Below are 16,445 nucleotides of genomic sequence, written 5' to 3'. Positions count from 1 at the left end.
CTTGGTGCGTGGGTTGACACTCAACCAGTGAGCCACACCAGCCAGGCACATCTGATCCTTTATACCACCAACTGAACAGTTGATTCATTACCTCTGGAACTCATTCATCAGTTTGTGAAGATCACTTCTGTGTTGGTTCTTGTTTTCTTTCCCAAGGCCCCTGTAGGCCTATAGTTCTTTACATTTGGGCCCATTTTCACTCATGGTTCAGATCTCACTCAGAGAGTTCCACATCATGTTGGGGTAAGAAAACCTTTTAGGACTAAGAACTTTTTTGCCTATATACTTCATGCAAACATTTCTTATATGTAGAGTACTAGAAATGGAGGGCTGGGTAAACATATCTTGGGTTTGACTAAACCTTACCCCTGATCCAAGGGCTCATCCCAAAACAGGGTACAGGGTTTCCTTTTCTCAGTTCGTCAGCATCTATGCGTTCAGTTTTTCTCTTCAACTCACATTCTACAATGTATTTTCATAGTTTAATGTGTTTTCTAATATCCTTTGTGATTTCTTCTTTAAAAATACTTATGTTGTTTATTTTCTAGCTATTTGGGGCTCTTATAGATATCTTACAGTATTGATTTCTAATATTCTGTAAAATTGAGACTTTTCAAACAGTCTTATTTATGATCCAGTGTTCAGTTTATCTTGGTTAATTGTTCATGTGCACATGTATGTGCTCTGTGTTTTGGGGTAAAGTGTTCTGTAACTATCAGTTAGGTCAAGGTGGTTGATAGTGTTGTCCTAATTTTCTATAATCTTGCCAATTTTTTCCTCTGGTTATTCTATCAGTTTCTGAGGAAAGGATGTACCTGTGATGTGGATTTATTTATTACTTCCTTTAGGAAGTAATTTTTAAAATAAATCGTTATACAGTGGCTATACAAGCCTTTATTTCTGTTTACCTTCTTTACCACAATCTTAGAATTTTATAATAATTATTTATGGAAAGCTAAGTAGCATAGTAAGTAAACATCTCAACTCCTAATTTTACAGTTTTTTTTTTTTTACTAAGATTTTAACTATATTAAAATGGTAAACTAATATTAGTATAATAAATTTTCTACTTGGACCTTTAAAATTAGTGAGGTACAATATCCTAACTTCATCTTTTCACCTATACTTAACTTCATCTTTTCTAGCTATTTTTTTTTTTTTTCCATTTTTTGTTCAGATAGAGCGGGAGGGAGAGAGAGGAAGAGAGAGAGAGAAACATCGATGTGAAGGGACACATCGAGTGGCTGCCACCCGCATGACCAACCAGGGCCGGGGACAAACTGCAACCGAGGTACGTGCCCTTAGCGGGAACCGAACCCGGGTCTCTCTGTACCGCAGGCCGACGCTCCAACCGCTGAGCCAAACCGGCCAGGGCTTTTCTAGCTATTATTTTTGAAAGTAAAAGTTAGTTTCTGGGATTAAATGTTGGAAAGTTCAATGTTCTGGTATTGTATTAATACCCAACTCTAAATATGTGGTTAGTATTATTTTTTAACAGCCTCTCTTTAACATATTTTTGAATTTATGATTACAAAGTACATTGGAAATACTATGCATTCAGGAAATATTACTTTGCATCTGGTTTTATTTTCATTTTTAAAAATTGGTTGATATTTAATATGTTTTTTGGTGCCTAATATATATAATTTTTTTTTTATGAAAACAGTAAAAATCTTTAGTTTAATTTTTTTAAAGCTGTCTCTGCATTTCTTCATTATTGTAGTTTATTCATTCATGGATAGAAAACCTATATTAAGGGACAAATGATAACAAAGCTCTTGTATAATCTGCTAAACTCTAGGATTAAAGTAAATCATTTGTCTTTCATCTTTGTTTGAAATAAAATATTTCTTTTGTTTTTTAATTTAGTTTTTTTTCTGGGTTAATAAGTTTTAAGTTTTCAATGAAAGAGGCAAAGTTCTCTATGTGCTTGGGGGATAACACATTATAGGTTCTTTACGATACATGGAAAGCCTTTTATGGCCATTGTAGACTACATGGTCTGTTGCATGCAGTTTGTTTGGAGGGATCCATTGTGGTGGATAAGACTGAATTAAGTCAGGAAGCTTAAATGGTCTTGGCTTTACCATTAACTTATTTGAATTGATGAAAACCATCTTCATCTGTTAAATGATCACATTATATGTTTTAAGGCATTTTGGTTGTGTGGTTTTATGACATTTAATTTTTCTTTTCTTTTTTTTACTTAGCTACACAAAAAGTTTAAAAGCTCAATAGTAATTTATTAATTTTGAATGGTACATTAGGGATGGTAAATTATGCATTATTTTTTAAAAATTTGTTTTTTGACTATTTAGAGTATCCAGTACAAAGTTGGACCTACAGAAAAAATCTGAAGCCCTTGAAAATATTAAGCAAGTGCTTACCAAGCAAGAAGAAGAAAAAATCATTCTGAAAAAGGAAATTGAAAATTTAAGTCAAGATGCAAAGATGCAGCACAAGGAATTGAATAACAAAATGCAAGCAGCAGTAACCGAACTAGAAAAAGTGAAGATGGAGAAAGGAACTCTGATGGCAGAGCTCTCGGCAGCAAAAGAGAAATTATCCAAAGTTTCTGATTCTTTGAAGAATTCCAGAAGTGAATTTGAAAAGGAAAATCAGAAAGGAAAGGCAGCTATATTAGATTTGGTTAGTTGTTTACATTTACTTATTTAGGTAGAAGTAATTTTTAATTAAAATGTAATGATTTTTCTACTTAATTCACTGTTGACTTTTTATCCTACATTTAAATGGTTTCAATAAATCTTAGGAGGAAAGGATTGGGGATTGCTTAACCTGGGAAAAAGATATTGGTATGTACATGTGTTGTTTTTCAAAGACTCAGGAAATTTTCAGTTGAATATACAATCTTACTCTGTTGCTAGTATGATGTGAGATTTGGGAGATACCAGAGGAGGTTTGTCCTCAGGGACATTCCCACAGAGAATATAGCTACTAGTTGAAACATTATTCACGGATCTGTGAAAAAAAGAAAAACGACAAGAAAGATCTTAACTGTTTAATTCTGGTACTATAAACTTTCTAATATTTATTGAATATTCTAAAACACTGGATAATACCATATCATAGAGATACCATAAAATCTATCTAAAATACAGAGAAAAAAGTCTCACTGTCTTAGGAAATGCTTAAAGAGGAATGTATCCTCAGAAATATTTTAACTCAGAATAACACAGAGTAACAGTGAAAGTAAAATTCTTTTGTTTTCAATATGAAGGTCAGTGAAAGTGTTTAGTAGTAAAAAAAACAAACAAAACATATGATATTAATATGTTACCTTTCTGTTTGGTAAAACATCTTTTATTTGTACAGCTTCCCCCTTAAATTATTATTATTTTTTTATTTATGGTTTTAATACTTTCTGTTAAAAATTTTTCTGCCTTCCATTTTTTTGAAGCCCCTTATTCAACTTTCAAAATTACATGACAAGTTAATTAATTATAATTAATTTTGTAACATAAAAGCATTCTAAAATATTGTTTACATATCTAAAATATTTATTGTGACCGTTTGTTGATGATAGAAACTGTTAGTCTTTCCCTGTCTCTCTTCTGTTACTACTATAATATTTACTTGCTTTTATAATTGAAATGGAAGATTCTATCCCATCTTCTTTTTTAAATTTATCTTTATTGTTGAAAGTATTACAAATTTCCCTGATTTTTTCCTCCTTAAACCACCAATGATTCTAGTTTATTTCCTTGGGTGGAACCAAACTTCTTAAACTTTCTACAAATATTTTCTGCATAATGTAGTTTCCATTTCTTTTTAGGAAAAAACTTGTAAGGAATTGAAGCATCAATTTCAAGTACAGATGGAAAGCACAGTTAAGGAACAGAACGAACTGAAAAAGTCACTTGAAAAAGAGAAGGAGGTAAGTTTTTTTTTTTTTATTTTTTTATTTTTTAATGATGTAAAATATGTAAAGCATAAAAGACCTTTATATTTTAAAAATATTTTCACACTGGTGCTTAAGTCAAAGGAATATGTATTTCTCTTAAATATAATGAATTATATATACATAGTTTAAAACTGTAATTTGTTTTCTACCTATTACTAAAAAGATTTAAGATAGTTTGTAATAAAAGGCCAAAAATTGAGGTTTATAATTAATAAAGATGGAGACTTGAGTCAACTAACTATTGAGTTATAATTAAATCATCTAAAATAAGGAACATTATAGTTGTAATTCTCTGAAGATACACCTCTAGCAACTAGAGTTCAGGCATGTAGCTTTCTAGAGATCTGACTTGATAAAGCAGCAAAACCTACTCCTGACAAGTCTTTAATATGAAATTATGGTGGCTTGGTGCCCAAGCTCTGAGTCCAGATTGTTCAGAAATATTTACTGGGTATGCCATTTGTTAGCTATGCTGTCTTGCCTTGTTTTAGGCAGATTGCTTAATCTCTCTGTGCTCCAGTTTCCTCAGCAGTACAATGGGGCTAATAATAGAATCTATGTCATAGGATTATTGTGAGAAATAAGTGGGTTAATATATTTTAAAATGCTTACAACACTGACTAAAAAAATATTCCGTGTTAGCTATTATTTTATTACTGGTTATCATAGCATAATCATCATTACTGTTTTATTACCTGACTTCTATTTTACACAGAAGTATTTCCCTCTGTGTTAGAAAGAGCTGACACATGGATGACTTTGGCTGGAAGTGGGGGAGATAGTGGTAGTTCACTGTGTCCACAGAGGAACCTCATTATGACTTCTATACATCTAATTTTAAACAGAAATATATTCCAGTAGATTGTAAAAACAAGATAGCAGCAAGATATATTCCATTTCTCTAAATGAGGAAACTATTGTGTGGTGTAGCTTAGTGTCAAGTCTGATATTAAACATACTTGCCAAAAGCGATTTTAGTTTTTTGTTGTAATTGATACGGAGTTATTCTTTCTGATTAACCATGGGCAGCAGGCTCAGTTAGCACTTTGAGAGTATTCTAGAAAGACAGCAGACATTCTGGCAATCTAAAGATTCATGTTGATATTCTTATTTGCTATGATATAAGGGGATACTAGCCTAGTTCATTTACAAGCTCTATCCCAATACATAATGATAAATTTAAAAGGAAGTTAGTATTAAATAAATATTAAAGATTAATCCAGTGTGTCATCTAGTTGTGAATAGTGTCAGTTATAAAAGCTTCATGAAGGCAGGGATTTTGTTTATTTATTTGTGTTTTTGGCTTACTACTGGTTACCTGTGGACAAAAGGCTCAGTGGTTTCTACCCAGAACAGTGGTTGGCATGTAGTAGATATTCAGTAAATGTGTTTGATGAATAAATTAATACTAAACAAATTTTCTTTTCTTTTAGACTTCTCATCAGTTGAAGTTGGAACTCAATTCAATGCAGGGACAAGTCATACAGGCCCAGAATAATTTAAAACAAAAGGAAAAAGAAGAACAGCAACTTCAGGGGAACATAAATGAGCTAAAGCAATTAACTGAGCAGAAGAAAAAGCAAATTGAAGCACTCCAAGGAGAAGTTAAAATTGCAGTTTCACAGAAGGTAGTGATATGTTTGTTTACTTTTTATGGGGAAAAAAAAACTTTATAAAAAAGGTAACTTGATAATTAACACAGATGAATTGCAACACAAAAAATTATATATGCTGGAAATATTTCTAAGTAATACCTAATAATATTAAATATCTAAGTTCAGATTCCCATTTACTATAACCATTACTAGATAATTCTTTTTTTAAATTTCTTTTTCATCCTCACCCGAGGAGATTTTTCCATTTTTTGTTCAGTGACAGTGGGAGGGAGAGAGAGGAAGAGAGAGAGAGAGAAACATTGACGTGAAAGGGACACATCAGGTGGCTGCCTCCTGCACAGGGCCGGGGACAAACTGCAACTGAGGTATGTGCCTTTAGCGGGAACTGAACCCAGGTCTCTTGGGACTGCAGACTGACGCTCTAACTGCTGAGCCAAACCAGCCAGGGCAGATAATTCTTATTTAAAATTCTAGAACTAATTGTTTGTCTGATAGACATAAAATAATCTTTTTGTAAAATAACATATAACTAATACTTATTAAGGGAATGATTTTTTTCTTATTAATTTATTTTTGTTACAGATGTTTCTTTTTCCCCCACTGATTCCCCCTACCCCACCTGTCCCCAGCTTTGTTGTCCATGTCTATTGTTCATGCATACATGCATATAAGTTCTGTGGTTTATGTCTTCCCCACTACCCCCTCTTCTGGGGATTGCCAGTCTGTACCCCACTTCCATGTCTCTGGGACTACCCCATTCCTCAGACTGTTATGTTCATTATATTCCACAAATAATTGAGATCATATGATACTTGTCTTTGTCTGTTTGACTTGTTTCGCTTAGGATGATACTTTCCAGGTCCCTCCATGTGGTCTTAAAGGATAAGAGATCTTTCTTTCTTACAGCTGCATAGTACTCCATTGTGTATATGTACCACTGCTTTTTTTATCCATTCATCTACTGATGGACATTTAGGCTGTTTCCAGATATTAGCTATTGTAAATAGTGCTGCTACAAACATGGGGGTACATATATTCTTTTTGATTGGTGTTTCAGGCTTCTTAGGGTATATTCCTGGAAGTGGGATCACTGGGCAATCATCAAACAACAAGTGTTGGCGAGAGTGTGGAGAAAAGGGGACTCTAGTACACTGCTGGTGGGAATGCAGACTGGTGCAGCCACTATGGAAAACAGTATGGTGTTACCTCAAAAAATTAAAAATTGAACTCCCATTTGACTAAGGGAATGATTAATATAACATTTCTGGTGTATTAGAAAATTTTAAAGGAATTTAAAAATAAATTATTCTTTTTTAAAGGAAAATTAGAACAAAAATTACAAAACGGGATATATTAAAAAAATTCAGTAGTGTAGGTTTTATATAGTTATAATTGTTTGATATTTTAAGTTATTATAATGGTTTCCATTTCTAAACCTATTCTAATTTATTATTGAGCATCTGTTCTCATTCTTAAATATTTTTAAATACTTGTCCAGATCAAGAGTGTGTAAAAATGGACCATACTTAATATTTGAACAAAATGAATTTCTCCCCACTTTTGGTATATGCATATTAAGTGTTCCATGGAAAAGAGAGAAGTAAATTCCCTACTACGTAAAACAAAATATGTCATATCTTTAAGCGTTAGCTATCATATTACAAGAAAAAAAATTAATTTTACACATATATGTTTTACATTGACTACTGTTTTTATAATTGTTATTATGTCAATTTATTAAAAGAGTAATTTTTTTTTTTATCCTCACCTGAGGACATTTTTCCATTTTTTGTACAGACAGAGTGGGAGGGAGAGAGAGGAAGAGAGAGAGAGGGAAACATCGATGTGAAAGGGACACATCGAATGGCTGCCACCCGCACGACCAACCAGGGCCGGGGACAAACTGCAACCGAGGTACATGCCCTTAGTGGGAACCGAACCCGGGTCTCTCCGGACCGCAGGTGGACGTTCTAACCGCTGAGCCAAACTGGCCAGGGCTAAAAGAGTAATTTTTTAAATAATACAAACAAGAGTAGACAAATTTTCTACCCATTTTTGTGTATTATATATAATCATAGGTCAGGATATAATTATCACAATATATTTTGTTGTATACTTTAATATCTTGAGGTCATTTTTTTTTTCAAATCTATTAGCCTCATATCTAAATATTCCCCAGATTTTTTGTTTTAATAGCATTATAATTTAGTTAACTGAAAAAAAATACTATTTTTATCATATTTTCTTTTTCATTACATTATTGGTTACAGTAAAATTTCTTTCAGATTTCTGATTAATGTATATTGCCTAGATTTTGCATGGCTTTCCTAGATTATGAGAGTTATAGGAAATATTCTTACTGGTAATTGCTTTAGTTTAGACTGCTATAACAAAAATGTCATAGACTGGGTGTTGAAAAATAAACATTTGTTTCTCACAGTTCTGGAGGCTGGGGAGTCCCAGATAAAGGCACCTGACATATCCATTGTCTGGTGAGGGCCCATATCCTGGTTTGTAGCAGCAGCCTTCGCACTATAACCTCATATGGCAGAGAGAGGTTGTCTCTCTTGTTTCTTTATAAGGGCACTAATTCCAATCATGAGGGCTTCACCCTCACGACCTAGTGACTTCCCAAAGGTACCACCTAAAAATACCATCACACTAGGGATTAGGATTTTAGTATATGAATTTGGGAGAATGGGGACACAGCATTCAGCCATGGTAATAGCTCACTAATGTTAGTGTATGGATGCTAGAATGAGGAACACACTTTTTAACCTTGGGGAAGACAGCATTTTGGGGAGTATTGGGTGGATAACTAGTCTCTGTAAATTAACTTGAAATTTGGAGTAACGGGAGAAGCATTGAATGGCAAGAATAGTTAGGTTTTGTTGAGGAGTAGTGTAGCATCATGGAAAAAAGATAAATTTTAGAGTGAGGCAAATCTGAATTTAAATTTTATGTAACATACATTAGGTTTATGCTTACAGAGAAGTGATTCATCTTTCTGAGCTAAATAAAATGGGGTCATAAAATTGTTGCAATAATTGAGATAATGTATTTAAAGCACCTAGTACTGTGCCCAGTACAGTAAGTTGTTGGGTATTATATGAAAGTATAGCAAACTGATCTAAAAGTGTCAGTGTACATAGTAGTCCATGCAGTGATGGTCCGTGACAAAGTTATCAGTGGTCCACAGTGAAATAGGAAGACCAAGGATGATATTTAAATAGGTGTAGATGTATATTGTGTATGTGTACACGTTTATATACATAAAACATACACACATATTTTCTATGTATATATTTACATCTAATCATATTTTTATTTACATATAATTATTACATAATCAGACATACACATGCATTTATATATAATCATATATATAATGGTTTAGGAACCATTGATCAAGGATCTAGCAAGCAGGCTGTAAGTCAACAGTTCCTGAACCCATTTTATTTGAAACCTAATGTGGGAATACAGAATGAATAGTATATGGTCCCCTACTCTCAAGGAGTTTATAATTTAATGAGGAAGCAAGTGTGTAAAGAAAACGAAAACTATAATAAATAAAGGAGAATGAAACAAGAACTTAGTAGAAAATTTGACTGCCTTTCTAATGGAGCTAGCATTTGCACTGGGCCTGTGAAGATGATTATAATTTTGTAAGCATAAGAAAAGGTGGAAGTTGGGCATTTCAAAGACAGGAAATAATATTAGCAAAGTTTGCAAAATTTAAAAAATGCCATTTAGAACATTAGCTATTGGCGTGCATAGTAAGTGGAATAGTGAGGGAAGATTAGGTTACAAAGTTAGATAAAGCCAGATCACAGTAGATGTTATATAGTTGTTTCCACTTTTAATTTTTAACATCAGAGGACTAAAAGTTTTTAATAAGGGAGAAATGTGTTCAGACCTGTTTTAGAGAAAAAACTTAACGTGTGAAGGATAAATTGTAAATGACTGACCCTCATGTATTCTCCTTTGGGACTTTGGGTTTACTGCTATTAAAGCAATTATCAAACTGTTGCCTTGATCTTTTTTTTTTTTTTTTTTAATTTAACTTTCCCACTGCTGGATTTGAGTTCCTCAAAGTCAGAAAACTGTGTCTATTCACAAATAAGCCATCACTTTTTTTTTTAAGAATCAGTCTGTCAGAGTAAAGATAATGAAGGCCCAAATATAAGCCTGAAGGGCCATTATGTTCATTGTTGAGACTTCACAGAGGGCTTAGTTGAGAGCCATACAGTTATTAAAGAGAAAGGATGCTACATTTGTGAAAATGTTAAAGGAAAGAAGTAGTATTCTACAAAAGAAAATGTGTAAGGCCCTGGCCAGTTTGTCTCAGCGGTTGAGTGTCGGCCTGTGGACCAGAGAGTCCCGGGTTCGGTTCCCACTAGGGGAAGGTACCACAAAAAAAAAAAAAAAAAAAAGAAAATGTGTAAGTACAGTATGAAAAAAGATTTCCAGGAATTCTTCATTATGAAAAATCTAAATTACAGAAAATGAAAGGGAGGTGACATGGAATGTTACCAGATACTGTATGGGGCAATCAACCCCATTTTCCTCCGCAGGCAGTGAGCACCACCTCTGACAATCTGCCTCCTCGGTCTCTATCCATCCCCTCTTCTCATTTTCTACTGACAGTCTTAGTCCAGGCTATCTGTTTCTCTTATCTGAGCCTTTACATAGCCCCTTAATAGATGTTCCAGGCTTTTCTACCTCAAATCTATTTGTCATTCATTTATTCAAGAGGTGTTATTAGGCATCTCTTTTATGCCATGGCACTGTTCTGGGTGTTAGAGATACAGCCATGAACAGACGAGGAATCTGTTCTCATAGAGCTTACACTTTCCTGGGGGAAAAAAACTAAATGGGGTGTTGTGAAAGACAGTGATGGGACAGAGTCCTACGTAGGTTGGGTGATCAAAGAAGCCTCTCTGAAGAGATCTGAGCCGATACATGAAATACAAGAGCTGTCCATACAAAGGTCAGGGGAGACAACTAGTGCAGACTTTAAGGCTAGAACAAGCTTGGTATTTTCTAAAAAGAGAAAACTAATATAGGTTAAGTATAGTGGGAGAGCAGAGTAATATGAGCTCAGAGAAGCAGACAGGGACCAAAGCATATACATGCAAACATGTCAATTATAAGATAACAGAGAATGATATATATTTTTTTTTCTCTAAGAACAATTAGAATCAGTTGGAGAATTTTGAGTTGGGAATGGTACAGTCTGACTAAAGGGAGATAAAGGAACAAGCAAGGAAGGCATAAAACTATTGCAATAATTCAGACAGTACATGACGATGGAATGAACTAAAGTGTTTGATTTGGGAATATGTTTTGGAAGTTGAATCATCAGGACTTGCTGATAGATTAGATGGTGAGAGGATGGAAAGAGGAATCAAGAATAACTCTAGGTCTGTGACTTATGCAAGTGGATAGATGACCGTATTTATTGGGGAAAGTAGTAGCTTTTTGATGAGCAGAGTTGCTCTCACTGATCAAGATTTCCACTTGAGATAGATATCTATCAGTCATTCAAGTGGAGATGCCAAGGAAGTACTTGATTAATGAGCCCAGGATTCAGATGGATAGGTTGAAGATAGAGACATAAATTCAGGAGTCATTGGTAAATAAGTGATGTTTAAAGCCTTGAGTCTAGTTAAAATCTTCTAGAGAGAAACTATATAGAATAGAAGAGGGCCAGGGACAGAAACTTGGGGCTCTATAATATTGAGAAGTCAAATAGAAGAAGAGGAGCTATTAAATGATTTTAAGAAGGAATGACCAGTGAGGTAGGAGAACCTAGAGCATGAGGTACCTGGAAACTAGGTTGAAGAATGTTTCTAGGAGGGGATGCTATCAACTATTTCAAGTACTGTTGGGAGGTCAAGTAAGATGTGGACAAAGACATAACTATTGGATTTTGGAACAAGATGGTTGCTGGTGTCCTCAAAAGCAGTTTCATTGAAGTAGTGTAGTTAAAAGCCAAGTGCTTCTTTTCATACTATGCATACATGTATTTTCATTATGTCATAATTTGTGCATAACTCCTGAATCTTCTTAAAGGCTAAAGGCATTAGAGTGTAGAGGAGTTGGACCTTTGAAAATTTTCTTTTTCTCCCTTGATATTAATAAAGATGACCTGTAGAAATTTTTTAAGTTATTTTTGAATTTCAAGGAGAAAAAAACGAACACTTCACAGTAATGGCTTTTTAATTTCTTTCACATAGAAATTTCCTCTAGTTTAACTTCTGAGCTGTATCATCTATCTACACCCTCCAGCACTGCGTCTCCCATCAGCTTGTGGTTGTTGCCCTCAGTCTCCTGAGTCCTTGACACTTTTAAGACTTCCCTGTGAAATGCTTCCTTTCTTTATTTAATTGCTTTTTCATTTTTTGGTTTTGAAATTGAGACTTGTTGGATTGAGTAATTCTTTAACTTTGTAACTATAAGGTTAAGTATGTTACTCTTTATTAAAGTAGAAGAATTATAGGGCTTGGATACAGTTCATTTCTCAGGAATCTTCTTAGTTGTGTGGGTTTCATTTTATACTTGTAATGGTTTTCGGTATGCATACTGTTTTAAATAACTATTGTCTGTTTCAGACAGAGCTTGAGAATAAACTACAGCAACAGTTAATCCAAGCAGCGCAGGAACTTGCAGCAGAGAAGGAGAAAATGTCATTGTTACAAAACACCTATGAAAAAAATCAGGAAAATCTAAAACAGCTTCAATCTGATTTCTATGGGAAGGAATCTGAACTTCTTGCCACAAGGCAAGATCTTAAGGTATAGTAAACTATATTTTTTTCATAACAATCAGTAAGTTGTTTATAGACATTCATTAAATGATTGATTTCAACCCAAATGGGCAAGGGAACGTTAAATATTTGTGGAATGCCGCCCTTGTTTTCTATTAAATTATTATTTTTGGAGTAGCATTTATTTAAAAAATGAAAGTTTTATAACAAAATATGATATGTATAAATAAATGCATTTAAAAATAACATATCTGTAGTGATAAAAATGTTTGAAATTTGTTAATGCTATATTATTATCTAAGAATTTTGCTGTCTTTATGTAAAAAAAGAAAACAACTTTAAAATGTACTGCAGTTAGAAAATCTAAGGAGTTTTAAATGTAAACCACTGTAGAAAATGAAAGCAGTTTTATTGTTTCTTGTCAGGCAATATTGACTTTAGTTTTATATATTTGTTACCTTCCCAAGACTACTGGAATACCTGATGATTAAAATTAGGAGATTATAGCTCAAAGTAAATTTACCATTAATTATCTAAACTTATGGAATACTATTTGATTCGATAAAGTATCATGTTTATTAAAATGAAAGATATGGAAAAAGGGTAAACAATTTTCATGTAGCATTAAGGTATCAATTTCCTAAGGGAAATGGAACATTTATATTCTCTCATAGAAGATTAAGCCAGTTTTCTCTCTCTCTCTCTTTTGGTGAACTATAATTTTGTTTTTTATGTTTGAATTTTTGTTTAATTTAAAGTGCATTATTTAAACATTCTGAAACTTATAGGATAATTATATATGTAATATATATTATATATATATTCCTGAAAATGATAGAATACTTATATGCGTAGTATATATATACTAAGCCTATATTCCTTCATAAGCTGCTGCTATGGGGAAGGCTTTATGAAGGAGAGAGGACTGGGCCAGGTCCTGAAGCGTATGTGGAATTTGAATGAACAGAAGATCTGGAGAAAGATCCATGTCTGAGAAAAGGTGCCGCAGTGGAATGAGCAAAGCCAGGAGGCAGTTAACATAATTGTCTTGCTGGAGTGCTGGTTTGTGTTTGGATGCTCAGCTTAGAGACGTTGAGACCAAATTATGAAGAATCTTAGATGCCTAGCAAGGACGATTGGACTTTATATTTGGGAGTAACATGAAGAGTCTAAACAGAGGAGCAAAATGAAGAAAATAGTTCTTTAGGCAACTTAACCTGGAAGTGGTTTACAGATAGTTTGGATTGGACCTTGGGTAAACTAGTGTTAGAGAGATTAGTTAACAGGCTGTCTTCAAGATGTGAGTTTATTAGAACTAGGATTGAGGTTAAAGAGGATGAAACAAGAGATTTATGAGAGTGAGAAAGATAAGATGAAACAGAAGAGCTGAATAAATACAAGCTGCAAGATTTGTATTTTAGGCCAATGACTATAGGATAAGGGATGGATTGTAGGGGAACATGGCTGAATGTAGAGACTAGAGAGGAGACTTTGCAGTATGTAGTCCAATGGGGATGATGGTGGCTTGGGTTGAAAATAGTAAGAATGGAGAGTGTGGATGAATTGAAGGGTATTTAGTTGATAGAGGAGATGAAACCTGACTGATCATAGAAGTCGTATAGAAATCTCACTCTGTTTTTCATATGAATGTATTTTGCCCAAGAACATAACACAGTAATAGGACTTAGATCTCTTAAATCAATATTCTTTCATTAAGCTAACAACTGTTTTTATTATGCCCGAAAGCTATATCATGTACTATATTTTTATACATAAAAGAATCATTCAAATGTAAATATGGAAAAAAAGTTAAATACAGAGCGGCTAAGTCTGCTGTGGAGTTTTACAACTATTAAGAGACAATGGGTAGATCCTGTATTCCAAAAATTTCTTGTACAGATTAAGGCCTTTCTTGTGCAGACTGAGGCCCAGCTTGGTTTGTGACGGCCTAGTGTTGCACAATAACAGAATTGATTATATCTTAGTTCTTCTGATTTATAGCCTTTTATTCTCTTATCATAATTTTACTAGAATTTTAAAAAATAAAATAGACTACTGATGACTTCTATATCAATACTTCCAAAATGAGAAGTGTCTGAACTACTTAGGAAGTTGTTTTTTTTTTTAATGAAGTAAATTCCTAGGGAAGTTCAAATGATATTATAGGCCAGAATAAGAGATAGTTATCGGTCATTATTATCATTATTTTTTTTGCTTCAGTGGTGTTATACAATCTTATTGTGTATAAGAGAAAGAAAGTTCAGAACCTTAGAACATGACACCTACCTAAGACAAGGCTGCCATCTGTGGGCAGAGGGTGTATACCAAGACACCAGTAGAATGGAAGATGATGGTTTGGCCTAACCTATGCCTTTAGCCCCATCTGCTGGATTATTTATAAAATACTTAAGTTTGTTGACTGGATATTTCAAATTGGCTGTGCTGTGTGCTATTTGTTGTTGAGGAAAGGTTGAAGGGAAATTTAACTGTAAATTTCTCCCCCTGAGGGAAGTGAAATTCTAGGTTAAGTTCAGAATTAATAGAAATCTTCTTAGCCTAGTACTCTTCCTTCTGTCATTTCAGCAGTCATCAAGAAAAAATAAGAACTAAACATTTTTAAGTTTTATTTTGAAAGAAGAAAGGGAAAATTGTTGAATGGACAAACTAGCAATAGCTCTCACAGAAGACTGCAGAAATTCTTCTTTGCTATAGTACTATAATGTGATTGGGGTATTCATTCAGGGTTAAGGTTGATAGTTGATGTACTCAGGGATTTGCCCATTCCAGTGGGAGTGGATGGTTTAAAAATAGCCCCAGCGAAACAATCGAATGGGAGAGAGGAGTTCCCTAAGGGAAGAGGTACTTAGCAGATAAAAATAACATGGTCTGCAATAAGAAACAAAAGGAATATTTAAAATGCATGGCAGTATACCACTGAATGATTCAGAGGCAAGGTAGAGCAAGATATCTTGACATCTTCAGAAAAAAGGTAGTCTATATTTTGAACTTGACTTTAAAGATTTATTCACTGGGTTTTTGTGAGTTTAAAATGTATAGGCTTATTTAGTCATGAGCATTTTGGAATTCTTGTGGTCAGAGATCAGGGGTACTGTTACTTTCAGGCTCCAGCAAGCCTTAGTATTCTTTACCTCTGTTACCTAGTTACAATTGCTATAGACCGCATGGGTTAGGCATTGTCAAATTGTATCCTTTTATCTGAAATCACTCTCACTCCTTGTGATACTTAGGTCACATACACCATGGGCCCTTCTGGAATCACATTCCACTGAAGGCTCTCACGCTCGAGTTTTCTGTGCATTTGTACATAGCAACTACTTTACTAACCTGTTCAGCTTGTGTTTTACATTCTGGTTCTGTTTTGTAGGCTGCATAGTTATCTCCTTTAGTAAACACCATCTTATACCCACCAGTCTACTCTGGTAGTATACTTAATTAATGGCTAGCTGCTTGATTAATAAAGGACTGTAGGTCTTTCCTGAAAAAGAAACCTTAGGATTGTTTTTTTGTGTGTGTTCTACTGGAAGCCATTGGAAATAGAAATTTAATTTACACCTTTTCTTTCAGGAAGCTTAAGAAATCCCTTAAATAAGGTCTATATTTATTTATTGAATGCTTACTATAGCCAAGTCTAGCCAGCAGGGATCCTACCTGAATTCTATCTTCTGCTTCCTTTTCAAGAGAACTCCCTGTCTAGAATAAGAAAGATAAACTTCTAGATGACAGAAGAGCATCTTCAAGTTAGTTCCCTTCCTTGCTGATTCTTAGCAAAACAGCTGGGAGTGGCCAGGTGCCTGCCATTTCTGTTACCCGCCCGTTACCATATCTGCTCCCAAATGAAATCTGACAGGTCAAAAAGCTTGCCCTTTTCCCCACTGGCTTCTCAAAATATTTGGGTCTTAGAACATTCAATAACTCTGGACTGTGTCAACCGACAACCTTACTTGTGCTACACAAGTGGGAAGTTAGGAGGAGGGGGTGACGGCCTCGTCAGAAATAGAGCCTCAGATACCCAGTTGCGTTCCCTCTTTTAGTTCCCTTGATCAGGTTGGCGGACGTGAAATACAGTTTTGTTTTGTTTTTCCAAGACAGAGAAACACTCTTTACTTATTCAAGGTTT

The 16,445-nt window shown here is 34.2% G+C and overlaps 1 protein-coding gene across 4 annotated transcripts in view; it reads left to right on the top strand.

Moving 5' to 3' along the window:
• The window catches only part of EEA1 (early endosome antigen 1), a 135,095-nt gene that overhangs the window by 110,202 nt on the left and 8,448 nt on the right, over window positions 1-16,445 (top strand). For all 4 annotated transcript variants that reach the window (XM_036252240.1, XM_036252239.1, XM_036252238.1 and 1 more), the window contains 4 exons: window positions 2,319-2,649; window positions 3,794-3,895; window positions 5,356-5,550; window positions 12,153-12,335. In XM_036252240.1, coding sequence (XP_036108133.1) covers window positions 2,319-2,649; window positions 3,794-3,895; window positions 5,356-5,550; window positions 12,153-12,335 — 811 coding nt within the window. The remainder of the gene's footprint in view (window positions 1-2,318; window positions 2,650-3,793; window positions 3,896-5,355; window positions 5,551-12,152; window positions 12,336-16,445) is intronic.

The sequence above is a fragment of the Molossus molossus genome, unplaced genomic scaffold (genome assembly GCF_014108415.1).
Source record: "Molossus molossus isolate mMolMol1 unplaced genomic scaffold, mMolMol1.p scaffold_m16_p_10, whole genome shotgun sequence".
Taxonomy (NCBI): Eukaryota; Metazoa; Chordata; class Mammalia; order Chiroptera; family Molossidae; genus Molossus; species Molossus molossus.
The sequence above is the reverse complement of the archived record's forward strand: the minus strand, read 5'-3'. Positions and strand labels throughout refer to the sequence as shown.